Raw genomic sequence first — 27,802 nt, forward strand, 5'->3', positions numbered from 1 at the left:
TCTGTAATATTAAGTACGTCAACACATTTTGAAAATTCTAAACGTACTCAGTGGAAGCCATTTCTAGGGGGTTGGATGCGCCCCTCAACTGTTTTCTACTTCTAGCTAGTTCCGCTAATCTTTTATCGTCCGATAAATCGTCGAACCACAACTCCGTTGTACTCATTTTCACAAAAAATACTTTTTTTAACTTTTAAAAATGTTGTTAGCAAAGAGTTTCAACACAATCGGTTTTTCTTTTATTTTGATTTGCTGTATCAGCTGAGAAAAAATTATTTATTGTAAATGCGTCGAGCGATCGAAATTCACAATAGTCCTATTCGTCAACGAATGGGCACCATAATACCAAATGAAAATTCGTTCGATCAGCACTTTCGACTACAGTCGAAGATCGAATGTTGCTCATAATAAGGGCCATTATAAAAGAATCTTCCAAACTTTGTACAAAATTCACCAAAACTTAATAAATAAAAAAAAAATTTCATTAAACTTTTCAAATTTTTAAACAGAATTTTTAGAAAATTTCTGGATATGGAATATTATAGAACATTCCATTTTAATGTAAGTTTAAAGTCGCTCGCCATTCGCATTGATTTTTAATATTTTTTTTTTTTTGGTAAGCGATGCTGAGAATTTTCCCATATAAAGCACTTGTTTAGGGACGTATTTTATATGGAAGAAAATGCTTAACATCGAATCGATTTTCCATTTCTCTGGATTAGGATCATTTCAAAATATCGCAATTTCAAGTTTGCATTATCTCTCAAGCGATTTATCGACTTTTCTTTTTTGAAAAGCTCAACACTAACAAATAAAGCTGTCCATTCATTCAAGGGATTATACAATTAATTGTTTTCCAATTTTGGGCACTTTTTTACCTATTTCTATCAAATTTTTAATTTAATTTTCTTGTATTATTATCATTTTTTTTTTTTTTGTTTATAAAAATATATATTGCATTGGCTATGGTGGAAAATCATTCATTTATTTCGGGTAAAATCGACCAACGAAAATATAGTCAATTCTCTTCCCAGCGAAAGAGGAACGTTGGAACGGAATAAGATAAATGTTTTCAGGTTCTGATACACTTTTGGCTACTTACTTACATTTTAATTTTAATTATTTATTTATAAAAATATGGTTCACTCTATGACAAAGACCATAATACTCCAAACTTCAAACTTTGTGCAAGATTTATAAAAATTCGAACAATTTTCATCAAAACTCCAAAATGTTTAATAAGGGTGAAAAAAAAGATTGCGTGCATAGTTTTATAATCCAATAAATTTTATTGTTGTTGTTGTAGCAACATAAACATCCCCCATATATATACGGTGAATGCTGCTGATGTGACAGCCCTTGTCCGGATATAAGTCCGGTCATTCCGGTTACGTAGAACAGACTGTCGTGGAAATGATTGAATTTTAGTTTTGAAGTCACTCAAAATTTTCGTTGAAATTTTCTCCATATAAAGAATAAAGGGGAAAGTTTTGGCGCTTCGAATGATTGGAGACTTCGTATTTTAAATTAATTTCAAGTTGTAAATGTGTAGGCCAAGATTTGTACGCAACATTCACCACTATGTAGATTGAGACATCCATAATACCTACAAACTGTGCAGAACCGACTGATTTAGCTTTAGCTACATACGTTCTCTCTCTGGTGCGGAACATGCAGTAGTGAATATAATGACTTGCATTTTGGGGCAGGACCATTGTTATAAACTAGCGACTTGGTACCTAGGTAGCCATAAATAATTTTAATAAATTGTAAATGTTACTCCTTCGTTATTTGTGCCTCTCGCATCATGATAAAAACTAAATCCTTGAATGACATTGACATTACTTAAAACTTACAGGTCTTTTATGTATCGGCGAAAAAAAAAAAAAAAATGGTTGATGTAAATTGTAAAGACAAGATTGCATCGATAAACTTCTTTTACTTGAGCCGATGAAGCCTCATCTTTTGCCATAGCGCAATATTGGGATCTCGAGTTTAAACGCGGACACGCTTCGTTCAGAGAAGAATTTCGTGAAGGTCTTCTAAAATCAGTTTTTGTAGCAGAAAATATAGATTTGTTTATTGATTTTTCCATGTTTTCCCCAAGACTTGAACGTTAAGTTAAATAAGTTGGCACTAAAAATCTGGCTGGCCTTAAAAATATGCCGTGTAAACTGTTCTTTTGTACACCATAAATATGACTAAAAAATTAAAAAAAATGGTGCACAAATATTGCCGAAATAGCAGAAACATCGTGATCAAGGTAGTATAAGTAGTTTTTCGAAAGCAATCCGACATCACACCAATACAACAAACGTCAACGAAAACAACAATAACAACTCCAAAAGTGCATAGACTACACTCATATACATATACGAGTACTCGTACATACAATCGAACAGCGCCAACATGGAGTGTACTCATTAGGAGGAAAATCCAGTTAACCCACACATTGAATAATTATTTTTTGCAGACTTTTTAAGGTTTTATTATATTTTCTTCTTTTTTTTGCAGCAAACGAAGCGTACATCTTTTGCAACTGAGGCAGCAGTAACAGCGACAAATGAAACCCGTTTTTGATACCAACAAAAGCTACATAGTAGCTGAGAGTTATAATAATTGAGTCGGTTGATTTTGGGGTTTTGGGCCGAGGCTGACTGACTACACAGTCAACGAACAACGAAAGTGGGTAGGCAGACCGGCCGGCAAGTATGCATGTATTTATGTGTATGCATGTACATGCATACATATGTATTTATGTATATACACTTGCGAGATATGTATGTATGTAAGAAAGCTACTTTACTTGGCAATTGGAGTTCTCTTTGAGGATTAATGTTACTGCCACACAGTTGCACACAAATTTTAGTGGAAATTGGTTCATATTTTTTGCACTGTTGGTGGTGCTGTCTCTGCTGTCATTGCTGTTGGAAGTCGCAGTTGCTGTCAACGTCACTGTCGCCGTCGCAGCTGCGATTGCCGTTACGACTGCTACAGCCATTGTAGCTACTGTCGTTGGAGTTATTGCAGCTTATTGACATTTGTCCCACGTACTCGTTTTTTGTAGTACATTTTCGTTAAATTTATATTCCAGTAAGTATGTCGGTCGGTCGGTCAGTCTGTATCGGTGCAATCAAATAATTCACTTATAACAAACTTTATCACGGAATCAAGTGAATTTTAGAAATCGGCACAATATTTTAGTAAGATGCAATTAGTTGTGGTTACGAATACTGAAAAATCAATTTCACTGTTGTCACAAAAACATTTAACTTAAAGTTAAATTTTTATTAATTAATCTAATCTGTAGTCAAAGTCAGAACACATCACTGACTTTCACTGATTTTCCTTTTTTGGGGTATTTACTTATAAAAATTAACTCCATGTTCTAAGAAATTAATATAAATAAGAGTGCCAAACTTTTAAGGGGGGAAGCTGGTCTAGAATTTTGAAAAAATCGAAAAATTTTTTTTGTCTTAAAAGGTGCTTTAGGGTCTTAGAAATAATATACCAAATGAGGGATGCCAGCAAAAATGTCTAAATGCCCAAATTTTTCATTCGACGGCAGTGCCTCGCAGGTATGCCCCGAACGCTACTTACAACTTTAAACGCGTTTTTCTCGAAATCACTTTTTTTAAACTGGCCGAAGACATAACTCGAACAAATCTTTACCGATTCTTACGAAATTTTGACAATACATTCGAAATACCTTTCTCCGGAGACGTACGTAGGATTTTTTATTTATATTACATAGTTTTTTTTTTAATCAACAATTTTATGTCGTTCTTTATAGTGAAAATTGTAACTTTTTGTTCAAACGTGCACCATTTCGCGAAAAAACAAAATATCGAAAAAATCCTACGTACGTCTCTTTCTGTTGGTATATAGAAACTAAAAAAATTTTATTTTTTGATCCAGGACAAAAATTAAGGAGTTTACGTCTTCGGCAATGGACCCACTAGAAAAAAAGGCGCCTTAGGAGAACTGCTGGACAGCGGCCATTTTGAAATTAATTCAGACGAAAAATTTTGTATTTGTATATTACCATGAAAGCTATATTATTAAACCTATTTCACAGATTTTCGATTGATTCCTTTGTTGAGTCAAAATAAATTCATAAAATATGCCCATTTTTTGCGCTCTAGACCAGCTTCCCCCCTTAAGGAATCCTACAAAAATCCGACAAATTTGCATACATTCAAAACAGAATTTTTAGGTTATGCAGCTTTAAGGCTCATTCAATTTTAGTAAACATTTAAATGTAGTACTATTAACTACTGAGAAATTAAGTGCTTTTTACAGTTGTTAGAAAAAACAAAGTTGTGTGTTGTAAATTTATGTTGATCTGTACGTCCAGCACAGTAGCGGGAGCGAGGCGTTCAAGATAAAAAAAATTCAAACATGAAATTTGTTTTCTATATAAAAAGTTAGGTATCATTTAAAAGGAAACATTTCAAACTATCATTTACGCATAAATAAAAAAAATAAAAATTTCTGCATTTACAATTAAAAATTTCAACATTAAAAAAAAAATTAAAAAACATTGGTGGATTCATTGTCCCTTAGACTGACAATTGTGAGTAGAGCATCTTCAACAAATTTCATCAAAATGAGTTAGAGTGTACCCGACTTGACGTGTTTTATTTCACATTTTATTAGTAATTTCACGGTTTAAGATCGATTTTAAACTTATTCAAGTGTCCTAACGTGTGCGGAATGTAATATAGACTAGCAAAGCCTAACAATTACAATATGCGTAAACATTTCTGCGAAACAATGTTGGCAGCACGGTAAACACTATCTTTCGCAGTGATGAAGCCAAAGCGCATTCATTAAAGATGATAGCACTAGACCAACCATCAACAACGTTTTGTACATTGGAATGTCACGACAGAAGAAAATAGAAAAGAAAAACAGAAGGAAGAACTGCGTTGAACAGCCGATATTGATTTGAAGCTAGAAGCATACGACGATAATGCGAATGTAACGGCTTTTCGTTAATTCATTTTGTGCTGGCAACCGAGTGTACGCGGCGAAAGAAAAAATAAATCAGCCGGCCTACTGATATCACCTTTAATAGATTCGTCTTGGATGAAATTATAAATACCCAAAATTGCCACATCTACAGCCACTTCCCAGTTGCAAAGTGACAGTTTGGTGGGCATTGTCAAGCATTGGACCGTATTTTTTTCGAAAATTGTCGAATGCAACAATTTCTGTGAATGGTGTCACTAAAGATGATTTCAGCAAGATGGAGAGATGCTGCACACTGCCAGCCAGAGAGACCATGACGATACTTCCTGTTTTCTTTCCTCACAAACTGATGAGCCGTTTCGGTGGCATATCCTAGCCACGCAGATCGCCTGATTTTACCCCTATCGACTTTCTTCTATGTGGGAATCTCAAAAGTAAAATCTATGAAACAAACCCAGCGACCATCTCAGCACCAAAAGAAGATATCGCTCGCGAGGTTAATAATATCCCGACATCATTTCTCAGGCGCGTAGCACGGAGTATATATAAATATATATAATTGGCGCATACACCCATTTTGGGTGTTTAGCCGAGCTCCTCCTCCTATTTGTGGTGTGCGTCTTGATGTTGATCCAGAAATGGGGAGGGTTTCAAGCCGACTCCGAATGGCAGATATTTTTTATGAGGAGCTTTTTCATGGCAGAAATACACTAGAAACACCTTTTTCTTTATTTCGATCCTACGAACCTACGTTCTCTCTGAATTCCGAATGGTAGTCACGCACCGGCGGCACGGAGTACGGAAGACAAATTCCAAGAGTGTATCTGACGTAACGGTCAACATTTAGTGGAAATATTTTGTAAAAAATAAAATCCAAACTTATCTTCTTTGAAAAAAAAAACGTTTAACATTCCTAATTATTTTTTAATTTAGCTTAATTCAACCAGCGGACACCCTGTATATTATATAAAAGGTAATTTTTTTAGACCGGTGCAATTAATTATGATATATGTATGGTACGTATGTCTCTACAAGAATCAATAACGCAAACTTTATGCAAGTGTGTGCCACGATGAAAGTTTGTTTAAATATGAAAAAGGTATATTTAAATATGTTAAATGTGTATACATATATATACTTACATTATTATGCATACATACATATGTAAGCCAACACGAAGTTTTTATCTGTGTATAGACCCGTGTAATTGATTTGAAAGCGTTTATAAAGGCTGATTGACTGTTAAAAAATTTAAATTATTTATTTTTTAATTATCCCATTGAAAATGTTAAATTATAGTAATTTGTATCGGCACCGCAGCAGCAGCGTAAATAAGTGGCGTAGTGTAGTATCTTGCAATTACGATTACAACTCAAAATAAGCATTTACGAATAAAATGCACTAAAAGAAAGAGTGTTTGAACGCAACGTTTTTATCTACAAATTACGCTCCAAAAACGATATATCAACTAATTGTATTTTTTGTTATAATTCCAAATACCTATTGAGCGTCTAAGCACATATTAAGGCAACGAAAACCAAGAAGGTAATATTTTACTGCACAGACATAAATACGACAAAGTGTCGAAGGCACGCTTGGAATGTGTTAGTTTTAACAAGAATGCGTGACAAAGATTAAATAATGACTTTGATATATACAATTTTTAATATGTATAATAAGTTCATGTGATGTAGTATATTTAGAATCACATAAAATACGTATGTACATATGTACATATATGCATACACTAGTGGAAAAAATGCTAGAAACAACCACGACGCATGTTTTATAAGGACGACTATATTTTAGCAAACCGCCCAATTGCTTTGGGATTTGCTGCAATTTTCTTTAACTAGTTATTTATTTTATAGATTATTATTTTCTGTTCAATTTTTCAATAACTTTTTATCATTGAATTGTGCCAGATGAGTTGTTTTGGGTGGAAAAAATAATAGAAACAAACGCGCATTTCGCTTAACATGCAAGTAATAAACAAAATAAAATTTGTTATGCATTTAAATAAATTCATAAACGATAAATACTCTTGACGTTTTAATGTTAATATTGTTAATATACCTAAAACAAAAATAAAAAAAAGAGGTATTCACAAAAATGAGGCGCGTAAATCATTCGAACGAATTGGAACAGAAAGTGATTTAACACCTCTGGAATGAAGAGGTAGAATTGCTAAAATTATGAAGTGCTCTAAGAAATGGGTTTTAACACCTGTCCGTCCGTCCAAGCAGAAAAACTGAAGGAACCAGGCAAACAAAAAACCTCAGCTTAATGACGACAAAATGTCTATCCAGCATAATAAAAGGGATCCCAGAGGAGCTTAAAAGAAATGTAAAGCTAGAAGCAACCAACTAAATAATAAGAGATAAACTGAAAGTGGACAATTTACCTCCGAGAAGACCACAAACAAATAACGTTACTTAAAAAAAATATAAAAAACAGAGACTTGTTCACGCTGAGCAAAATATTTATCCGTACGTTGATAGTGGGAATTCGATAAAAAAAATGCTATGATAGACAATCAGGCTTCACAATGTTGATCGCTTTTCAGCGATTGGTTCAACGTTACTGGAACGACCCGAATTTATATCTGGCCAAGGACTATTACTCCAGCAGCATTCCCCATAGATGAATGGAGAATATTTGAATTTTCAAGTTCAATTTTTTGACGTGGTAACGTCTTATAATTCGATTTAGCGGGCTGCACGCACGAAAAAATGTGTCGTTACCTTGCTCATTAGTGTTACCTTGCTCATTTGTCGTTACCTTGCTTATTTGTCGTTACCTTGCTCATTGCCGTTACCTTGAATGAACTGCAAGCGAAAGCGCGGAACGAACAAAGCAAACGAACGGCAACGTTCGACATCTTGCTCTCTCCTACTTAAGTGAGCGTATTTATGTGTGTATATGCGCATATGTACATATATAAATTTACGTATTTGTATTTGCATATGCCTTCTTATTGATTATTTTTAATTTGATTTACTTGAAGAATTTAAAATAAAACCAAGTTTGTTAATAATACCTGCTGTTTTAATCTTATTATTATTAATTTTTATATTATATATGAAGGAAAAAATGTATGGTAATATTTACCATATACCTTATAAGATATGTTGTATACTAATATATGTATATAAACATGCATATACATATACAATTTCGCGCAATTTTCAAAAAAAACAAATCTATATGTAAAGACGCGTACAAGTCATATGGACATATCAAATATACGAATCTATTCCGTACGCAAGCAAATGTAAGCTAATGTGCTTGAACTGCAAGCGAGAGCGCGGAACGAACGACAAAGAGCACAATCGGTCCCCGCGTTCGGCAACGTTCGACATCTGGCTCTGTCCTACTTGAGTGAGCATATATATGTATGTATATCCGTATATGTAGGTATATAAATTCACATACTACTTGTATTTGCATATGCCTTCTTCCTGTGTGCATGGTAATGAACCATTTCTCTGTTGAGAATAGGACGATGATAGAAAAAGTAGGAAATGAAAGGGAGTGTTTCGAGTGTAAAGTGTCTTGAAAAAGGCAAATCTATGATGGTGCCTCTTAGTGTTGTTGACTTATTAACGTCTGATGCACAATCGAAATTGAAGATATCTTTCATGAATTTGATAAATGTTTCGTATCTATATCCATACAAAATATCTATCAAACAAATAAAACTAAAATTTTGTTTTGAAAATTGCAACCATTCCATCAATATTTTCTTATGACGTTGTCACGTTAAACTATCGTCAGTAAACCGACTTTACAGACAACCTCTTTTTTTTTATTAATTTGGGATAAATGTGGGAGGAGGAAATGCCGTTAAGATGGGAAGATCAATCCACTTCTGTTAAGTTATATCGGTCCATACCTTTCTTTCTTCAGTTTGTTTTATTTTCTTTTTCTGATTAGTTTTGGTTGCATACAAATATTTATTTACTAATATTTGCTCATAATAAATAAATAAATAAATTTTGCTTTTTTACAAATTTACATAAACTTTTGCCAATTTCTTTATAATTTGTATTATTCTTGCATTTGCATGTGATTTTAACACTTCTTGTTTACCTCCTATTCGTACCACTGCGTTTCTGACATCAGAACAAGTCCCAGGACGGAATCTTCTTTCTATCTTTCTTGTAGGAGACAATTATGAATTAATTGAATTATTTATTTGTACAAGGATGCATTTTGTTTAATTGAAAAAATGTTAAATAAAAGTACGCATACGAAACTAAAATAATATTACTTTTAATCACCAGTCTAAAAAAGTACTTGAACTAAAAAAAATGTAAGAGTAAATCTATAATAGGGCAACAGTTGTATATGATTTGGCCACCACTGTATATTCGTACTTCAAAACAAATAGTAAATATTTATGCTCCCACCCACTAAAAACGGTATATAAATATTTATGCTACCACCATTAATGGGCCTCTATCAAAATTGGTATCAACTGATGTTATAAATTTAAATGCCAACTGACAGCTGCTGTTTTTTTTTTTTTAATTTATAAACATATACATATGTATGTATGTAAATATATTCAAACAAGCGTATATTATGTATATTTATTCTATTTTGTTTTAAACATAGATATCATTGCTCATATTTGCTTGATAATATATTCCGCAATATACATTCATACATGCTTTCACACATACGCATACATATTCACATTCATATATACATATGCATTTGCAGACGAGTTATTGTGACACGACTGGGCATTGGGGCACTTCTGGTTTGATGATTAGCAGCTAAAACATTCGCACGAAACCTGATTCCCATTCAACTCGTCATTCATTCATTTAATCATTCTCTACCTATTGTCTAGTTTAGTTTTTGTTTTGCGCAACCAGTAGACCAATCGCTAGTTACTCAGTCCAATCCAATTCAATTAAGATCAATCTAATTTTTTACTTGTAAACGTGAAGGCGGATCAACCCGGAGAATTTAATCACTAACAGCTGGGTAGAATAAGCAGACGAATAATGTGGGTAGAAATATTCGATTGGTGGTTATTATGCGATAAGCTGACCGGCTGATCAGCTGGAAAATTTAAAATTGACATAAACATTATACATATCTTCCTTAATTAGTTGGAAAAAATTTTAATTAACATGAATTTGGAATTTCGAATATGTATAAGTATGGCAGGGAATGTTTTTGAATTTTGGTTCACATAAAAGACTATACGTTACGCGAAATTTAATCAAAGGCAACTTGTTTTTCCTTACGAACTTTTGAATAAAAACTCTTAGAACTAAAATTGTATACATTGGGTGACAAAATTTGTTACGAGTCTGACAAATAAAAAGTTCTTCATTTAGACGCAACACAAATTTGCAAAACTATTGTTTTTTATTTATTTATTTTTATTATTATTATTTTTTTTTTTCAATCAATTCAAAGTTAAATGCGAAGTTTTATTAAGGGCACTTTTTCTTAAGCAAAAAAACAAAAAACAAAACAAATTATGCGAAAAACGCATGACAAATATGTGTCACATCTCCAAATTTATTTGTCACGTCAAAAGTCCGGTTTGGCATTGAAGTAACGAAATTTTGAAACTCCGAATGTGGAATTCGACTCCATTCTTTCATGACGACGTTGCATAGCACTTCTAAGATCTGAAACTCTTTCAGTGCATACTCGACGAGAAAGCCTGTCCCTCACGTTTTCCATCGGATCTAAGCCTAGGGACTAATACTTGAATCTGCCTGAAGCCAACTTAGGGTGGCGTGTAACGCAAGCGTACTAGTCTTATCTTGCTGTTATATGGCAGTAGGAGCTTGTCCGACAAATTTATGTAACCATCTAAGTCCATACGTACGGAAATTTTGCACAACTTTGGTAACTTAAACTATCCAAGAACCAATTTGAAAGTTTGGCTTGGTAGAAAAACATTCAGGACTCTCCAAATCATACCAGTAGTAATTAAAATAATCATAGACCAGAGATTGAGCATATTTCGTCCGAAAATATGACATTTTCCCACTCTTGCAATGTGCTGCTTTGCAAATTCTAGTCTGGCACGTTTGCGTGGTGGCTCCATCAAAGCTGGTTTAGACTTAATTGTTTTCCTAACTAATCGATTACCAGCGGCGGAAATTGATTGCACGCGATATTTGCATTTAAAATTTTCGATCTCGGTTCTTTTTTCAGGCCAGCCCGAGTAATAGCGAATGCTTGTCATGAAAATAGTTTGGATATATGTACTTATTTGACCGGTTTGTCAAATATTCAAATATTTAATAATTAAATAAATACATATTACGAAAAATAATAACTACGATAAATAAAAACAAAAATTAAAATAAAACTAAAACAAACTTGAATTTTTTTAGCAAAACAGAATCAAAACAACACTGCGAGAGCAAAAAAGGCGCCAAAAGAGAATTCGCATTGTTGAAGCAACAAAACTCTCCCTGTATGAACGCGGTTTAATTAAACTCTCTTGAAAAGGAGTTGGCAGCACTGAAAATAGTGAGTTATACCAGGCCTCTTCTTTTCGCCAAGCGTTAGCAGTGGTATAAATGAACATACATATATTGGCAACGCCGGAATAGAGCTGCCTTAAATTATAAGTGTTTGTAAGATAGTGAGTTATACCAGTCTATTGAGGTGAGTTATACCAGTCTATATTCGCTAGCAGCGAATCTTGCTCCATAACTTTGATCTTGTTTCCGCATGCACATTTTTCGTCAAGTGAGCAAAGCCCAGAGATTGCGAGCAGAGAAGGGCGTATAGAATTTGTATTGATATTTTAATAGATATTTATTTCTTGAATTGGCAACACTGCCCCTATGCTTATTGACATACAATTATTTATGTATTGCTTGGCCGGAATTATGAACATAAGATAGATGGAGGGTCGTAGGAACGGTCGATACTTCGTTGTTGTGGTTGTTGCAGCATAAACATTCCCCATATATGCACAGGGAATGCTGCTGGAGTGACAGTCCTTGGGCGGATATACATAAATCGGGGTCGACAATCGAGTTTACGTACCGGAATGATTATAATCATTAATTAGGGTTTGACCCGACCGAGGATTTTTGTCTGTCGAAACAAAATAAAATCGGCGAACTTGCCAAAAAATGTTGTTATATTTATTATGCCAGAATCGCTGATAGGCAATATATGCTTTAGATATGCCACGCGTACTTCCGAAGGGGTAAAAATTTTCTTTCTGTACATTCTAACATACAAAGATATAAAAGATAGTATATGTATGAGTGATTTACAATGACTTTTTCAATCAAAATTAGAAGTTGAATTCATTGATGAAACTGCTTGCAGCTTTTACACATTATCACACTAGCCCGGTACATGAATGGGCACAGATAAGGGCAAACATAAGTGCCTCAATTATGATACTAATACCAATCGAAAACGCTTATGCCGAGACGGCATCGCTGCCAACACTTCCAATGTTTATGTTTATATTTATTTATTTTTATTTACGTTTTATGTCTCCATTCATTCAGTTTTTGTTTACAAACAATGCAAAGGGTGACTTCGCGGTCTGTATAGTATTGTGACGGAACGATAAGTTACTTCAGCGAAGGAATGTAAATAAAACAGATATGACCGACTGTTTGGATGGCTGAATGGCAACTTTCCAAGTAAAATTTTAATTTCGTAATAACGGTAATAAGTACCCGGTATGTAAAACAAGATAAGCAAATTAGAATTGTAAGGGCCGATTTCATGAAAGAAATATGATTATAATTTTTTTTTAATATTGTAGCGTCCAGGATATTATCACTATTTAATAAACTAATTTATTAATATACTTTATTAAAAATTAAATAAATAGGCCTGTCACTGGACGCAACGGAACCGGACACACGAATGGAAGCCACCTTCGTACTGTAGTGTCACCAAATGACTGATGGATGCTGGCTCACTTTGACTCACAACTACATCACTGTGACTCTCCTTGGCTTATTTATAATAAACACCACACTTTTAGAAGAATAACTCGCAAAATGATAATAGCACACTTTGAATTGTGCTGGCACTGCACTGCCTGGCTTGCATTTTTTTAAAGTTTGAATGCCGCATTTTTGTTTGTTTTTAATACTACACTGCATATTACTATTTTTATTGACCGACTTTTTTCAACTAAAAATTTAAATAACTTTAAGAATTATTATTTTTTTTTTTTCGTTTAGTTAGTTTGAATTTCGAATATAATTTATTAATTTTTTAACATTGTACCCTGATTTAAGATATTGTTTCACCTAAAATTTAAATTAATATTATGCATTTTCTAGTTTTAAGTATTACACGTAAAATGCCGTAATAATAAATTACTTAATTAAATATGTAGGTAATTGTAAAAAGCTATTTAACGCCGATTTGATACCAGTGCGATTTAAAAATTCTATTTCGGAAATTTTTTAACAAAAAGGTAAACATTTGGCATTAAATGGTTGGACGTGACGTAATTGATGTGTATATAGCTGTTTTGATTTGAAATTTTTTTTACTTTCATTAGAAGTATACAAAAATATTTTGGAATTGAGAAGGTATTTATCAAGTTTTACTACATACTTCCCTACCTTGTATAAGTCGACCGTTGCGGCTATTTTTTATATATGCATTATATATTTTTTTTGATTTACATTATTCCAATAATCTAATTTTGTTTTTGAACAACTTTCTTATTAAATAAAAAAAATTATTTTGAGTGATGGTGATTGGTGATTTGTGTTATACAGCAACCAGAGCTTAACATTATATGCCGAATGCTTGGGATCATTATCATGCTGGAACCAGAAATCATCACCAAGCTCCAACTGTTGAATACTTTGCATCATGCTAGTCTTTAAAATATTTAAATAAAAAAACTGATCCGTTGTTGACTCTATAAAAACAAGTTTGCCAACTCCTTGCCATGCTTCACAGTTGGTGCCAGATTTTTTTTTTTTTTCGAGCCCAGTACCGCTCTTACATGCAATATTTGCTTTCATCCGAAAATAGAACACGTTGCCAAAGCTCTGGAGGCTTGTTAACATATTCGTTTGCAAAATCAATGCGTTATTTCTGTTAATTTCGGATATGACGGTTTTCTACGTTCCACACGTCCCCGATATCCATTTTTTTTTTAAGTATTTTACATATAGTATCGTCGTGCACATGCTTGCCAAAGGGTAATTTGAAATGTTTTTACATATTTGAGAAGCCGTAATTCGAGTTTTATTTTTCACTGATTGCAATATGGTTCGTTTTTCACGTACGGAGAGCTTGCTACGTCGACCAGAACGTACTGCACGGAAGAGTGACTTCTTCCTATGATTTGCCCAATTTCTTCGCTTAAAGATTTGCCTTCATTTCTAAGTTTCAGGATAATTTTTCTCTCGCCAACACTAATTTCCTTAATTTTGAGGGCCATCGATATTTCTTGTACACAAAAACTTGAAAATAACTCCAAAGTAATGTATGCACAGCAAAATCAATTACAAACTAAAATAAAACCGATATGGATACTGCGGGGAGTCCCTGTTTGCATGCGCACGGAAACTTTTTCTGCTTCGTTGAAGTGAAGTTTTTTTGTTTTTAAGATGTACTTAGGAAAAAATGTATGAAATTGTAGAAAAATTACTGACTAAACATTTCTTATAAAAGTTTAAAATGTTTTAAGTTTTTTTTACAATGAATTTCCTAATATGTTGCTTTCATTTCTTTGTGTACGGATACTTTTTCTGGCAAGTGTATATTAATTTTTGCTCGAATTATCGCGCACCGGCGAACGGACAGACATGGCTAAATCGACTCCTCTCATCATTTTGAGCATTTTTGTATATATAAATCTATATCTGTCTTGATTTCTTCATGCTGTTATATACAAACGATACGTGAACTAAATAAGAATACCCTTGGGCACACCGTTTCCACGACAGTCGGTTCTATGTTACCGAAACGACCCGGATTTATGTCCGCCCAATAATAAATATGTGATTTTTATAATTTATTCTTTCAAAATTTAAATGATTTTATTTCATGGAATGTTTAAAGGCTTTCATTTCTTAAAAATAGTTACATATGTATGTCCCATTGCGATCCCGAAATCCCGGGATCAAAATTTTACGCTAATACTAATATAGCACCCCTAATACAAATGTAAGTACATACATACAGCGTTTTAGAGTAGAGAGACTGTGGTAAAATGATAGGAGAGCAGTTCCTACAGGAAGCTTGATAACAGAATGACCCAATTCACTCAACCGGAGCATATGAATTGACAAGTTGCAAGCATTGCACTTACACAACGAAGTACCATGCATTTAGTTACATAATATTATAATAGTACAAGTAAGGTGTATTAAATAAAATATACGCATAAATTTCATTTAAAGAATTCAAAGAAGTTAACCCATGGATAGCAAAGCTGAAACCCTAGTTTTATTAAAGTTGGCTAAAAAGTTGTATCATGATGTAAAAGACGATTTCTAAATTCAAAGTTGCCGAACATTTTTCTTTAGTTTCCATTTCAAACACGGCCGAAAAAATTATTATTAAATGCATGCATTCAAGATATACCAACATATAACAAGATACAAGCATTTGAAAGTTAATCAACTACCCCTTACCTATAAAAGGAAGCACCACAATGGGATACGCAAAATTTGCATGAGTGAGTAGTGCTGACTCACCCTTACGTCACTTATAGCCACGTAAGTTCTCGCCACTCGCGCAAAGTTTCTATAAACTGAATTTTTACTTACATATACATGCCTGTAAGTAGGTATATGTACATACATACATATGTATGTATCAGGCAAACTCTAGAGCATGTGTGTGCATTTGTGTACAAACCAACCCAGGGAGAAAATATAATGCATATGTAAATATTTATATTACATAATGCAAAGCATTACTCAAAAGCATTTATTTATAATCAATATGTCACGGGTGTCCGATGAGAATATTAAGTCATAGATATAACGAAAATAATAAACAAGATAATAAAGATGTCATTTTCTTCCAATCGAGTTATTGTTTTATTGTAACATTCTGATAAGACGCAGTAAAATCACAATATCAAATATCCTTAAAATTCGAACATTGAAACTACAAAAACAAGCCATCGTTTCCTTCTGTTCAAAAATCAGGAATATAATTTAATTTGTCTTATAACATTATGAGTGGATTTTATGAACTTCCTGAAAAACTAAAATCTAAACAACGAACAAATCAAACAATTAGGAATTCTGAGCGGACATTGTATGCAAATGTATGTATGTATGTATACATGTTTTAATATAGGTATTTTTAGAAAATGTATTTTATTAAGCTATATATATATGTATTGTATATAAATATATATTAATAAGAATTGGATGTACGCCTTTAAATTTCTTTTTCGTAAATAAAATCCATAAAAACTGCATGTGATATAATTTTATTTTAACCTCAAATTTTAATATATTCAGCATTTGAAATTGATAAATATTTTATCGTTCTCTTGCGTTCTGCAAATATGTAATTGATTCATAAACGTGTTTGAGGTCAGCATTTTTTACTACATGGTTGTTCTCCTAGAATCCTGCTGATGTCACAGTCCTAAATTCAATACAGGTAAAGTGAAACATGGTAATTGGGTAATTGTGACGAGTGGAATGGGTTGGTGCGTGACTACCATTTATAAGTGTGAGGGTTCAAATCTCCGTGCAAGAAATACTAAAATGATAGAAAAACGTTTTTCTCTAATAGCGATCACCACTCTACAGGCAATGGCAAACCTTATAAAAAAGATATCTGCCGTTCGGAGTCGGCTCAAAACTGCAGGTCCCTCCATTTGTGGAATAACAAGACGCACGCCACAAATAGGAGGAGGAGCTCGGCCAAACATCCAAAAAGGGTGTAACATAATTTGTTGTTATTGCTGTTTCATCTTGGACAGAGCAATTGCTCTGGTTCTATGTACACCTAATTCTCTAGATATGTTCCCAAAAAACTCTTGTAAAATGAGAATTAGACGAAAACAATATTAAAAAATTCTTTTTAAGAGTTCCCTTAAAAATTTATTTCGTGCTTATACAGTTTAACTCATTAAGTATATTAAAAGAATTAAATTATTAAACGACGAGAGCAAAATCGACCGAGTCTCAAAGACTTTTCTTGAGACTAATTTAAACGCTTCGTACACGCGCCGAAAAATCTCACTCTATTTGCTTTACGAGATTCCAGAAAAATTCATAAAATATTAAAAATCGTGTTAAAACAAAACAATTCGTGTAAAAAGAGAATTCAGTGTATATGCCCGACACTTCTACTGACATTTTAATTCATATATCCGTGAAGTATCATGGCCTGACTTTAAACGAATTCAACGAATCAAACCAAATTATGCTTTCATATCCTACTGGGTATGTATGCTATATGTAAGTATATATTCATATGTAGATACATGGCAGACACAAAAACAAGTTGGAGTACATGTATACATACCTCTCCAATCCTTAGCTCAAAAGCATCGCAGTCTCTCCGCCCACCCCGAGTCGTACTCTCCCAAATGTTTAAATATTTCTCAATCCGTTTCCTCTATTGCTAAGGACAATCCGATCATGCACTTTCAGAGCAAAAAAAACATACATTTAGTCACATAAACCAGTATGAAAACAAGTTCGAAGGACTATTTCATTGCACTCCCTTTCGTCAGAAAACTTCCATCGCTAGACTACCAACTGTCGATTGCTAACTGCAGTCCAGCGTTCACCGGTATACGAACAAATTTAATTATTTCTCACGTGCTTACAGGCGAAAGGTTTACACAAAACACAGTAAGAGGAACGAAAATGAATTGACCAAAGACCAAGTGCCTAAAATGAGTATTGACCTGCTTTCCCTCTGCAACTTCAAGAGGCAGTATAGTTGTATAAATGTATTTCTTATTTCAGATGTATGTTTGTATATATGTATTTTTGTGCACAGGGATATTCATATACATATATTAATGTGTACGTGTACGTAGTTTCGATTCCGCTGCACCTACGGATCTGGGTGTGGATTTACATATGTGCATCAAAAATTCACTTATTTGTGCAATTAATAATGCGGGACATACCTGTGAGAGAATTTCATCCTTTGTAAAAAGTTCTAGATCCTCCATTTTCTGCTCGAGTTCATCTAAAGATTCTGTTTTAATTGTCAGTTCTTTGGTTTCTTCGACCAAATGTTTTTCCTCTGTTGATATCGGAGAAGGTGTTATCACATCAGCCTCAGCCGGTTTCTGTTCAGGTGTGAATTCTGGCGCAAATATATTCAGAGATGGAGATGCAGGGTCAATCCCAACTTGGGATTCAACTTCAATTATATTGGATTCTACGTCACCCGTAGATTCGACTGAAATATCATCGATGACAAGTTTTTGCTCTAAGGAAATGTGGGCGTCTTCATTGAGATTTTCATCGCCATGAACGCCGAATTCATCACTTGCGGGAAAGTGTGCTACATCAGTATTTTCAAAGTCTGCTCCACTTGGTTTTCCGAGTTGATGTCGGGAGTCTGATGAGGTACTTTCAATATAAAACGACTCTTGCATATGTGCAGCATTGTCCATATCAATCGGTATTTGTGGTATATCTTTTGCTGATGAATTAAAATCATTTTGCAAGTTCATCTGCATTTCTTCAGTTGAGAGCGAGTGTGAAATGTTTTCTTTCTCTTCGACGTCAAGCAATTCTTTACCTTCAGCTGCTAATTGTTGTGATGGTTCTTCAACAAAAGAAGCATTCAAACTTTCAATATCCAATGGTAATGGTTGTACAGTATTTAGTAAATCTTCGATAGGCTCTTCTTTAGATATGTCTTTATGCTGTGCAACCTTCTCAACATCATTCGGCTTAATGCCGCTATCCGCATCCAAATCAACAGATGTCTCAGGACCATGATCGATTATACTTATAGGCGATTTACGCGAGAAATCTAAACAATCTTCTTCTAAGTTTGTTTCTGGCTCAAGCAAGTGCACGTCATCATTATTATGATTTTCCAATTGTTCTTGTAGTAATTCAGCTGGTTGTTGCGAGTTCTGCACCATACCAACACCAATTAAATCGTCGTCGTCTTGCTCCAATTCATGCGGACGTGTGGCGACTTCGTGCTCAAAGTCATTTTCCTCAGGTAAAGCAATACCATCCAAATTGGATTCCATACCTCCCTTGCGTGGGCTCTGAGCTAAGAAGTCATCATCACTAAGCAGGTGCCGGGGTATTGTACTTGGGTGTGGTTGTAGTTGTATTTCTGCACCACTATTCAAAGCCAGTTCGCCAACCACAAAAGCCTTGTTATCCCTTGTGGGCACTACGGGTGAAGTTGGATTCGATCCAAAGCTGGGAACAAACTCCATTGCATTTGGATTTAATTGCGAATGTGTTTCAAAATCTAAATCATTAGGCCTTGTTATAACCTCTTTATCAACATCGAAACTAGTATTTGTCAATATTTGATCAGCGTTTTCTGTGCCCCCAATTGAAATATCTTCCATTTTGAGAATATTTTCCTCAGTTGCGTGAGGGGGTGGCGCGTTCTCGCTAAGGCTACTTGTTCCGTTGGTATTAGTAGTGGCCATTGAACTCGGTTCGTCCTCTTCTGTTTCGTCCGCCACATTGCCAACAATATCAACACCCAAACAATTTTCAATATGTTGGGGCAGCAAGTGCTCCTCTGGTGCTGATTCGATTTTCATTTCTACTTGCAACACACCGGTATCAGCATCGACGTCTTCGCCGGCAGTAGATGTGGTATTCGAAGTTGTTGAAAAATCACCATCATTTTTTATTATGTCTTCATTCTCTTCAATGCCGGTTGCGGCGATGATGGCGTCTACGCCGACTGAGGCTGAGATGCTAGCGACACCGTTACCAGCTTCGTACTTGTCTAGTAATAGCATATCTTCGGCGCCGACATTGCCAAGCTCGTAACCATGGCCGTTGCCAATTTCTACACCTTCCAGATCTTTACAGTCTATACCGGCTTTCAACTGCTGATGTTGCTTTTCGCTCTGTTGCCCTTCTGTAATATACTTCCATTCCTCTTCATCCTCATGCTCCTCAAATTTTGCACCAATATTACCACCAACACCAATCTCCTCTGCTACAGCATTATCACACATACCATCACCGCTAGCCATCTGCAAATTCTCCATCAAATGTGGCGAGCTTTGCAAAAAGTTGCCTAAGTGCGCATTATCCTCGTGCTCCATTTTAAAATTGCGAATTTAACACGAACACCTTATTCCTTTTACGTTGTTCACGCCTTTTGGACTTTATTGTCTTCCTTGCACAAGCTAAAAATTGTACTCGAAATTGCTTAAACAATATTTGACTGAATTCAAATTATTAAACTTCACACAAACTTTCAAAACACACACAGCTCAAAAAATTGCTCCCGTTTTATTTCAATTATTTGAACTTTTCCCCAACAACGCGTCTTTACAAATTTGCTGCACTTTTCGCACTGCGAAGATTTCAAATACGAACCAAGAACACACCCGGCAAAATGATCCAACTGGCACACGAATGAAATGGGCGGCACGAATTCATCGCTTTCCATGTTGCCACCAGTTGCCATTAAAATATTTTTTTCACCTCCAAAACGACTTCCAAATGTGGTGCCAGACTAAGAAACTTATTAGACTTAAGGGTGTTCATGTAAGCATTTAAGTTTGCGGAACATGCAATTTTTAACCATTGCTCTCAGTATTACTCATTGTATAGATCCGTAAGTAAAAATACTCTCAGCTGGTAGCCAAAAAATACAGCAACTGAGATCACCTAATTCCAAAAACGCTCTTTTATGTAACATGGTTGCATAAAAAATATTTAATTTCATAGAAAGTCGTATCAAAAAGTCTAAAAAATTCCATACAAATTTAGATATTTCTCAATAAAACGGAATATTAAGCTAAGAAATATATTAAAAATATTGGCTATTGTAAATTTTCCAAGACAAAGATATCATCTTGTGCTTTTTTGTCGATATCACATTGCAATTTGACCCCTTCAATACGCTCACGCAGAAAGACAAAGCACTCACACTATCACACACCTAGGTGACTGTCAAAAAATAGCAAGAAGAAGAGTGTTTTTACTTGCAATTTTGTACAATGGCATTACATAAACGTGTGTCTGAGGAATTATTTGTGTAATCTCAATCTTTAAATAGCGACATTTTCACTGAAATGAAAGTTCAGTGTCAACATTTTTTCTACACTTTTAGCAGGCATTTTAGAAAGCCAAATTCTTCCATTTTCTCTGCGCTCTCGCAAATTTTTACTGTCAGCCAACTTTAGCAGGCAAAAAGTAAAAGGGGAAGGAAGTAAGGTCATCCGATAAGAATTAGTAAGTGGTGAAGTAGAACCTTTGGCTGGTCGCAATATATAGATATATAGACAGCTAGAGGAGAGATAGCTTCAATTTCAGAAAAGGATTGCAAGGTTGTTATTGTAGCTTTGTCAGAAGGCTGGAGAGGACGAGAGCTAAGAAGCTACTTATTCGGCAGTGATTGTGGAAAATTTGGTAGAATTGCCATCATGAAACATCGAATAGGCACAGGAAATGCAAATCCAATTCGTCATGCTGGGTTCCTTAGCAAAACGCGAAGAAGAAAATCACATAATCTCGATAATTGAGAAAAATTAAGTAATTAAGCCATCAGTGAATTCGTAGCTCAACGGTTGTGTTTAGATGAAAGAAAACTTAATAGAGTTATAAAAAAGGACAGCTCCCATTACCACCTATGGATTACTCTCTTGACACTTGATCCGGTGCGAAATGGTTTTCCACATTACTATCAGGTGACAATTAAGATTGCGATCGGGAGAAGACAGCATAGGAGATAGGTTGTGGCAATTTTCTGTGATGCCATTTGGATTATGCAACACTCCAAAATCCTTTGAGCGCCTGATGGTGCTTATGATGGGGGGACTCCACTCAAAAAAGAAATATGTGGATGACATCATCCTTATGGTTGAAAGTCTTAGCGTTTTAGTTTTACCAAATTTCGATTGAATGAGAAGAAGTGTGCAGTGACCAAGACAGAAGTCACGTTTCTTGCACATAAGGTAGCAACGGAAGAATAAAATAAAGTCAATTAAAGATTGGCCGGGAGTCAAAAATGTGCCCGAAGTGCGAAGCTCTCTAGTGTGTTTTGTTTCTGCCTTCGCAATGCCGGAATCTCCACAATCCCGGTAATAATTATTTCCTTTTTTGTGCCACAGAGAACAAGAGAAATCGTTCCAGCAGACGAAAGAGTTTCTGTATTGTACTGGGTCTATGTTAACATCCGGTCGCAGGAGAAAAATGTGTGACGAACACAGACACTAGGGCAGACGGAATAAGAGGAGTACTGTCAATATAGCAGAGGAGAGCGGAACTGAAGTACTGAGTGGTCAGACGATTAGTTGTGATTGAGTACGTAAAACATTTTGACAAATACCTATATGGACAACGATTTCAGTTAAGAAAGGCCGTACAACATGGAGATGGTTCTCTAATTCAAGCATTCAGGATAAATTAAACGGATAAATACTTCATTTAAAAATTAATTCACTGAATATTCATAGACAAGCAACTTCTTTATCATTTTGGGATGACGCCATTTCCTGTATTCTATACCATGAGGATATTAAATTTAATAGATTCGCCTTACTTGCGTTACTTATTATGTCTCTGATTTCTTCGTTCTGTCGTTTTAACCGTTAGTGTTATGTTCCGATATTTTCTTCTCTCATGCATCATGGTAATATAACTATTATATGTTCCATTTGTGGAACAACATCAAGACCCGCGCCAGAAATAGAAGAAGGAGCTCAGCCAAACGCCCAAAACGGGTATATCTGCCAGTTATATATATATATCATATATTAAATTTAATAAAGTAAAATTCATTTTGTATCGAAATGTGAAAATTTGATCCCAAAGTGAAGTAATAAGTTTTATTGGTCCGAGAACAGAACTATCATGAAGTTGACACTTATAATAAGTGGTAACACTATTTCAAAACATGTGGATTTAATACACGGTGGATAGAATTCAGATTTGGTAGAATTTCAAGTTAGTTTTTCCGGTTAACTTACGAAAAACTTATTGCTGATATAAAAGGAAGATGGCAAAGAATAAAAATCCTGAATTAGAAAGGAAGGATGGAGAGAACAGTATGCTACAGAAAAGTAAGAAAATTAAAAAGGTTGGCAAAAAGAGTTTGGAGGATAAAAAAAAACTGCAGCAAAAAATCATAAAAAAATCTGTTGGGCCAGTAAAAGAAGACACTGGCGATATGAACGGAAAATCTAATGTAGCTGATGTGGTTCTACATAAGAAATCTGAAAAAAATAAACAAAAAAATGGCAAAGAAAAGGAGAGACCTGTTACAGAGGATACTAGTGATGCAGCACTTGCAAGAATAGAAAAGAAAAAAGCCAAAAAGTTGGCTAAAAAGCTTAAAAAACAACAAAAGAAGGAAGCACAAAAACTGGAAGGACTAAAAAAGGATAACAAAATCCTCTCTGTTGTTGAGCAGACTCAAGAAGCATCAAAATTGAAACAGAATAAAGAAAAGAGTAATGATTTGAACCATAAAGGTAAATGTCTTTCAACTTTCCTCTGTTCTTAGCCGTTAGCTTTGGTAAACGTTGTCACATGAAACAAAAATACTTGATATAAATGGTTTATCTTTGTAGAGCTTAAGGAACGTGATCCCTTCAAAGAGGCAGCAACTGTTTTCGTAGGGAATCTGCCAGTGAATACTAAGCGCGTTCAGTTAATACGCCTATTTAGCGAGTATGGTCCAATTGACGGAATTCGTTTTAGAACGGCCTCTGGTAAAGTTTTGTATAAACATAAGGATCGAAAAGAGGCTGGCTCTCTAAATGCTTGGGTGGTGCTAAAAACAGTCGAGGCGGCGACGCGTGCTCTAAATTTAAATGGTACCATATTTAAAAACAATCATTTGCGTGTAACACGTGTCAACGTAGATAGCAATTCTATGGATACAAAACGTACAATCTTTGTCGGTAACCTAAAATACAGTGAGTTCTGAGATCAAGAAATCGTATGTAATAAAACCCATATATTAATTCAAATACATTTGTAGGTGCTAACGAAGAGAAACTACGGGAAATATTCTCCAGTTGTGGTGACATTGATTATGTGCGTTGTCTACATAATGACAAAGGCTGCAAAGGGGTGGCATATGTCTGTTTTAAAGCGCCAGAAGCAGTAGGATTGGCATTAGAGCTCAACGAAACCATGCTAGATGAACGTCCAATACATGTAGAACGATATTCTATCAAAAAGTTGGATGCAAAAAAAAACTGTGATGGATCAGATGAGGTGACGAAAAAACCATCACTTGCAGGGGAGAAAATGAAGGGCAAAAAACCAAAAGATATGAAACAAGAGGCTCCACAGACAATAAAAGGGGGTGACACTAGCAAAAAAACAAAGTTTCGCGGAGTCAAAGTTGATGGTTTGAAGAAAAAACAGAAGAAGAAGGTCACAAGTCAAATGCAAAAGTTAGCGAAAAAAATAGCACCGAAAGAGAAATAATAAAATGTAACTCATTCGGTTGATAACGTAGTATGTATGTATGGATGGACTAAATTTCTTGATTTAAGAAACAAAATAATTGAATATTTGTATTATTTATTTTTTTGTACAAATTGCTTCCTTAATTTTGCTTGGGCTTCTTGTGGAAATTTACTTCTGTTAATCTCAGCACAGCTCAAGCAATAAGTATGTGTGTAGTAAAAACTACATTCCGTACTTCTGCAGACTACATTTTCGCACATAGAGCACTTAGCGCCCAGTATGACGAAATACTCAGCTTTGGGTTTCCAACGAAGAGGAGGCGGCTGAAAGGGATCGCGCATGACAAAAGAGTCTTCTAAAAGCTTAAGTCCATAAACGAAAGGCGGAATTTTGCCATAATAGTGAACCATTTCCAACATGTCACAAGCGGTACATTGAAACTCAATTTTTGGAGTGCGGTCATCGTTTTGAAATTCACATTTTTCTGTACCAGTAATATTGGGAACTGGTATTTCTAAACGGGCGATTTCTGCTTCTTCATCCTTCACATTCAGCTGCAGGTCATCATAGTTGTTAATATAGTTGTCTACAGATTCGTTTGAGCTTTTGACCTCATCCATACCAGTACCTGTAAGCGAAGATACGTCGAAATTAAACATTAAACAGCCATAAATATCCGAAAACATAAGCCTATTTATTAATACAACATAAATTTTTGATTATAAGTTTCTTAACATAAATACAAGCCGAAAAAAAAAACAGCCAACGGCTACTAAACTAATTAACAGTCGTAAAAATATAAGCGTATGTAGTATACATCATTCTCAGTCCTAACAACCCTCTACACGAGTCTTTTTAGGTAATTCAGAAGGCCACCAGTACGGCTTTTCTACATAACATACTTTGCCATCCACAAAAAGTTTGGGTGAATTTAAAGCTTGTTCTACTCGAACTAACCCTAGGGCCCTATCGAAATTAGCACTACGAATTACACCGACATTAGCCCCAGCCTCCGTGGAAATAGTCAATGATGTTTGTGGAGCTGGCCCGGATAAACGTAAAGGCATTATTCGCTTTCGCACTACTCCTGTGTGATGAACACGAGCCGTCAATTCTTGCCCAATGTAGCACCCTTTGTGAAAGCTAACACCATGCAAATAATCACAATTGGCTTCTAACGGGAAGCTTTTGCCAGGAGGAAGATCCTGAACACCTTCACCAACGCCATAACGATACCGATGCATACGGTAGTTGCAGTCATTAGTTGGCTTTGCTACCGTAACATCTCCAGTTTTAGAAAACATATTAGCTAAGTCCTTCCAAGTTTTATCTGACTTTGTTATGACACGCGTACCAAGGTCACGTACTCGCGGATCTGGTGTAGATATGACCTCTTGCCCCACCTGAACACTGGTGTCCATTCGAACGACGCTGCCAACGGGATTGAAAACAATCCATGGCCTGTATTCTTCTCCGACAGCATCAATTTGAATATTTCGCCGTACACGATAGAGTCGCAAATGTCGACGCAATTCGTTGGAGATATATTTGTCACACTCAATCAGATACGTATTGGGCTCTGGAGTGCGATATATAATTGAATCATAGAGCACGCGGCCGGCCTTGTTTAAAAACATCGTGTACATTGCAGAGGTTTTAGCAAGAGGTGTACTGTCCGACTGCAGATGAGCCATATCATTTGTTATGAGTCCCTGCAAGAAGGGCACAACCTCTTCTCCATGTACTCGAACCAACTCTCGATCTGTTAATTGCTCAATAACTAATCGTCTATCAGCAAATTTTTCATTACGATGTACCCACATGAAGTTGTTAGTCGTCTCAATAAAACGGGCAAAACTCGACTTGATTTTTGTCAAACCTTTTAGTATATTCATAATGAAGCGGCTGCAAAATGCAGATCAACCGATTAAGACCAAACTTTGTTAACGAAAATGATTCACTTACTTGCAATCAAAAGCTAAACAGTTCAAGTCGAATGATTCTGATTAAAAGCAACGATATTTGACGTAGATTTCTACAATAAAAAGTATATCACAAATTTAGGATTTTCGATAAAATTTGGATTGGAAAATTCATAAATGTAATTCAATATGAAATGATACAACAAATCCAAAATCAGCTGATTTTGATTATGTGATCAGAACTGTTTCCTTACAGTGCAATTTGCAGCAGAGCTTTGTTTCTTTAATTTCTGTTCAGACGAGCGTAGGCAAGGCACATTGAACATTTGTGGTAAATAAAGTTGCTGTGGGATGAACCAAACGTAATATTACGTTGCCTCAATAGCAGTAGAGTAGCTGATTTAATTGTTTATTTATTATTATTATTATTATATATAAGAAAAGTAGAGGAGATCCACTACTTTACATCGAAATGGAGCACTAGTGTAAACACCTTCGGCTCAATTGTTTATTTAATTTATCTGTAAATGGTAAAATTTAATTTAAATTACTCTAAACTTTCAACTTTTGATTATAGATTTTGAAATTCTAGAGATCAAAAAGATGATTTAGACTTCAGAAAAGCGTAACTTAGTTTTGATTTCGGTGAATTTGACAATTGAGCGATGTCAGGCCCTACGAGATCGGGCCCGGACTCGAGATTATACGTATTTATATGAATTAGACATAATTGGAGAGGGCCCGCATTTGCAATTTTCCCCGGGGCCCGGATATGCTATCTACGGCCCTGAGCGATATGATTACAAAAATTAAACAAATATTTCTACGCAATTGTACATGATTTATTTTATATTCTTGTCTTTATATTCTTGACATTCGGTGCTGATGACACGGCACTTGGAAAGATGCAAGATTGTATTCGACCATTCCTAGACCAAAGGCAAAAACAAAATAGAGGTACTCATATCGAGCTTGTTGCTTCGTTACTTTACAGCTTTACATATATTTTGTTTTTGTAAGCGCAACGAAAGCGCCAAACTTGGCGCTAGGTTACCCAAACAATTTCTCTCCAAATTCTTCTCCTTTATTTTCAATTGTCTTCAGAGCATTGTCTTGCGTAAGACCAAGATAAGGGCCAAGTATCGAAGCTCTAAGCTTGGCAATTTGATTGATAGCTGGCAACATAACAATCCATTATTTGGCAATTGGCATTTGATGGTCAAGCGCGAATTTTAAGATCAAAATATCAAAAAGTGAAGAAAAAAGTAAGTAAACTTTGTTTAGAGTCAAAAATTGTATAGAAGAATATTTTCTTTCAACGGATGAAACGAAGCT

The 27,802-nt window shown here is 35.0% G+C and overlaps 4 protein-coding genes across 4 annotated transcripts in view; 1 reads left to right on the forward strand and 3 right to left on the reverse strand.

The window, feature by feature from the left end:
• LOC129235565 (205 kDa microtubule-associated protein) overlaps nucleotides 1-20,517 on the reverse strand; it is a 68,909-nt gene extending 48,392 nt beyond the window's left edge. Inside the window, exon 1 of the mRNA XM_054869467.1 lies at nucleotides 18,080-20,517. Within this exon, the coding sequence (XP_054725442.1) occupies nucleotides 18,080-20,218 (2,139 nt within the window). The 5' untranslated portion in view covers nucleotides 20,219-20,517. The remainder of the gene's footprint in view (nucleotides 1-18,079) is intronic.
• A 2,494-nt stretch (nucleotides 20,518-23,011) lies between these two features.
• On the forward strand, nucleotides 23,012-24,642 carry LOC129235566 (uncharacterized). The gene is made up of 3 exons (XM_054869468.1): nucleotides 23,012-23,596; nucleotides 23,696-24,043; nucleotides 24,109-24,642. The coding sequence occupies exons 1-3, from the start codon at nucleotides 23,122-23,124 to the stop codon at nucleotides 24,561-24,563; spliced, it is 1,278 nt and encodes a 425-aa protein (XP_054725443.1). The 5' UTR covers nucleotides 23,012-23,121; the 3' UTR covers nucleotides 24,564-24,642.
• A 13-nt stretch (nucleotides 24,643-24,655) lies between these two features.
• LOC129235568 (cysteine-rich DPF motif domain-containing protein 1) lies at nucleotides 24,656-26,624 on the reverse strand. Its single transcript, XM_054869470.1, has 2 exons — nucleotides 26,511-26,624; nucleotides 24,656-25,173 (listed from the first exon to the last, which is right to left on the reverse strand). The coding sequence occupies exon 2, from the start codon at nucleotides 25,163-25,165 to the stop codon at nucleotides 24,656-24,658; it is 510 nt and encodes a 169-aa protein (XP_054725445.1). The 5' UTR covers nucleotides 25,166-25,173; nucleotides 26,511-26,624.
• LOC129235567 (putative transferase CAF17 homolog, mitochondrial) lies at nucleotides 25,221-26,623 on the reverse strand. Its single transcript, XM_054869469.1, has 2 exons — nucleotides 26,511-26,623; nucleotides 25,221-26,450 (listed from the first exon to the last, which is right to left on the reverse strand). The coding sequence occupies exon 2, from the start codon at nucleotides 26,438-26,440 to the stop codon at nucleotides 25,376-25,378; it is 1,065 nt and encodes a 354-aa protein (XP_054725444.1). The 5' UTR covers nucleotides 26,441-26,450; nucleotides 26,511-26,623; the 3' UTR covers nucleotides 25,221-25,375.
• Nucleotides 26,625-27,802: the final 1,178 nt, after the last annotated feature.

Source organism: Anastrepha obliqua, chromosome 1, assembly GCF_027943255.1.
Source record: "Anastrepha obliqua isolate idAnaObli1 chromosome 1, idAnaObli1_1.0, whole genome shotgun sequence".
Taxonomy (NCBI): Eukaryota; Metazoa; Arthropoda; class Insecta; order Diptera; family Tephritidae; genus Anastrepha; species Anastrepha obliqua.

What these genes read in the sequence shown, in the direction of transcription:
- LOC129235568 (XM_054869470.1), bottom strand. Translation starts at nt 25,165, where the DNA reads ATGGATGAGGTCAAAAGCTCAAACGAATCTGTAGACAACTATATTAAC.
- LOC129235567 (XM_054869469.1), bottom strand. Translation starts at nt 26,440, where the DNA reads ATGAATATACTAAAAGGTTTGACAAAAATCAAGTCGAGTTTTGCCCGT.
- LOC129235566 (XM_054869468.1), top strand. Translation starts at nt 23,122, where the DNA reads ATGGCAAAGAATAAAAATCCTGAATTAGAAAGGAAGGATGGAGAGAAC. An exon ending in TAATGATTTGAACCATAAAG is followed by an intron (nt 23,597 to 23,695) that starts GTAAATGTCTTT and finishes TTATCTTTGTAG; the next exon opens with AGCTTAAGGAACGTGATCCC. An exon ending in TGTCGGTAACCTAAAATACA is followed by an intron (nt 24,044 to 24,108) that starts GTGAGTTCTGAG and finishes ATACATTTGTAG; the next exon opens with GTGCTAACGAAGAGAAACTA.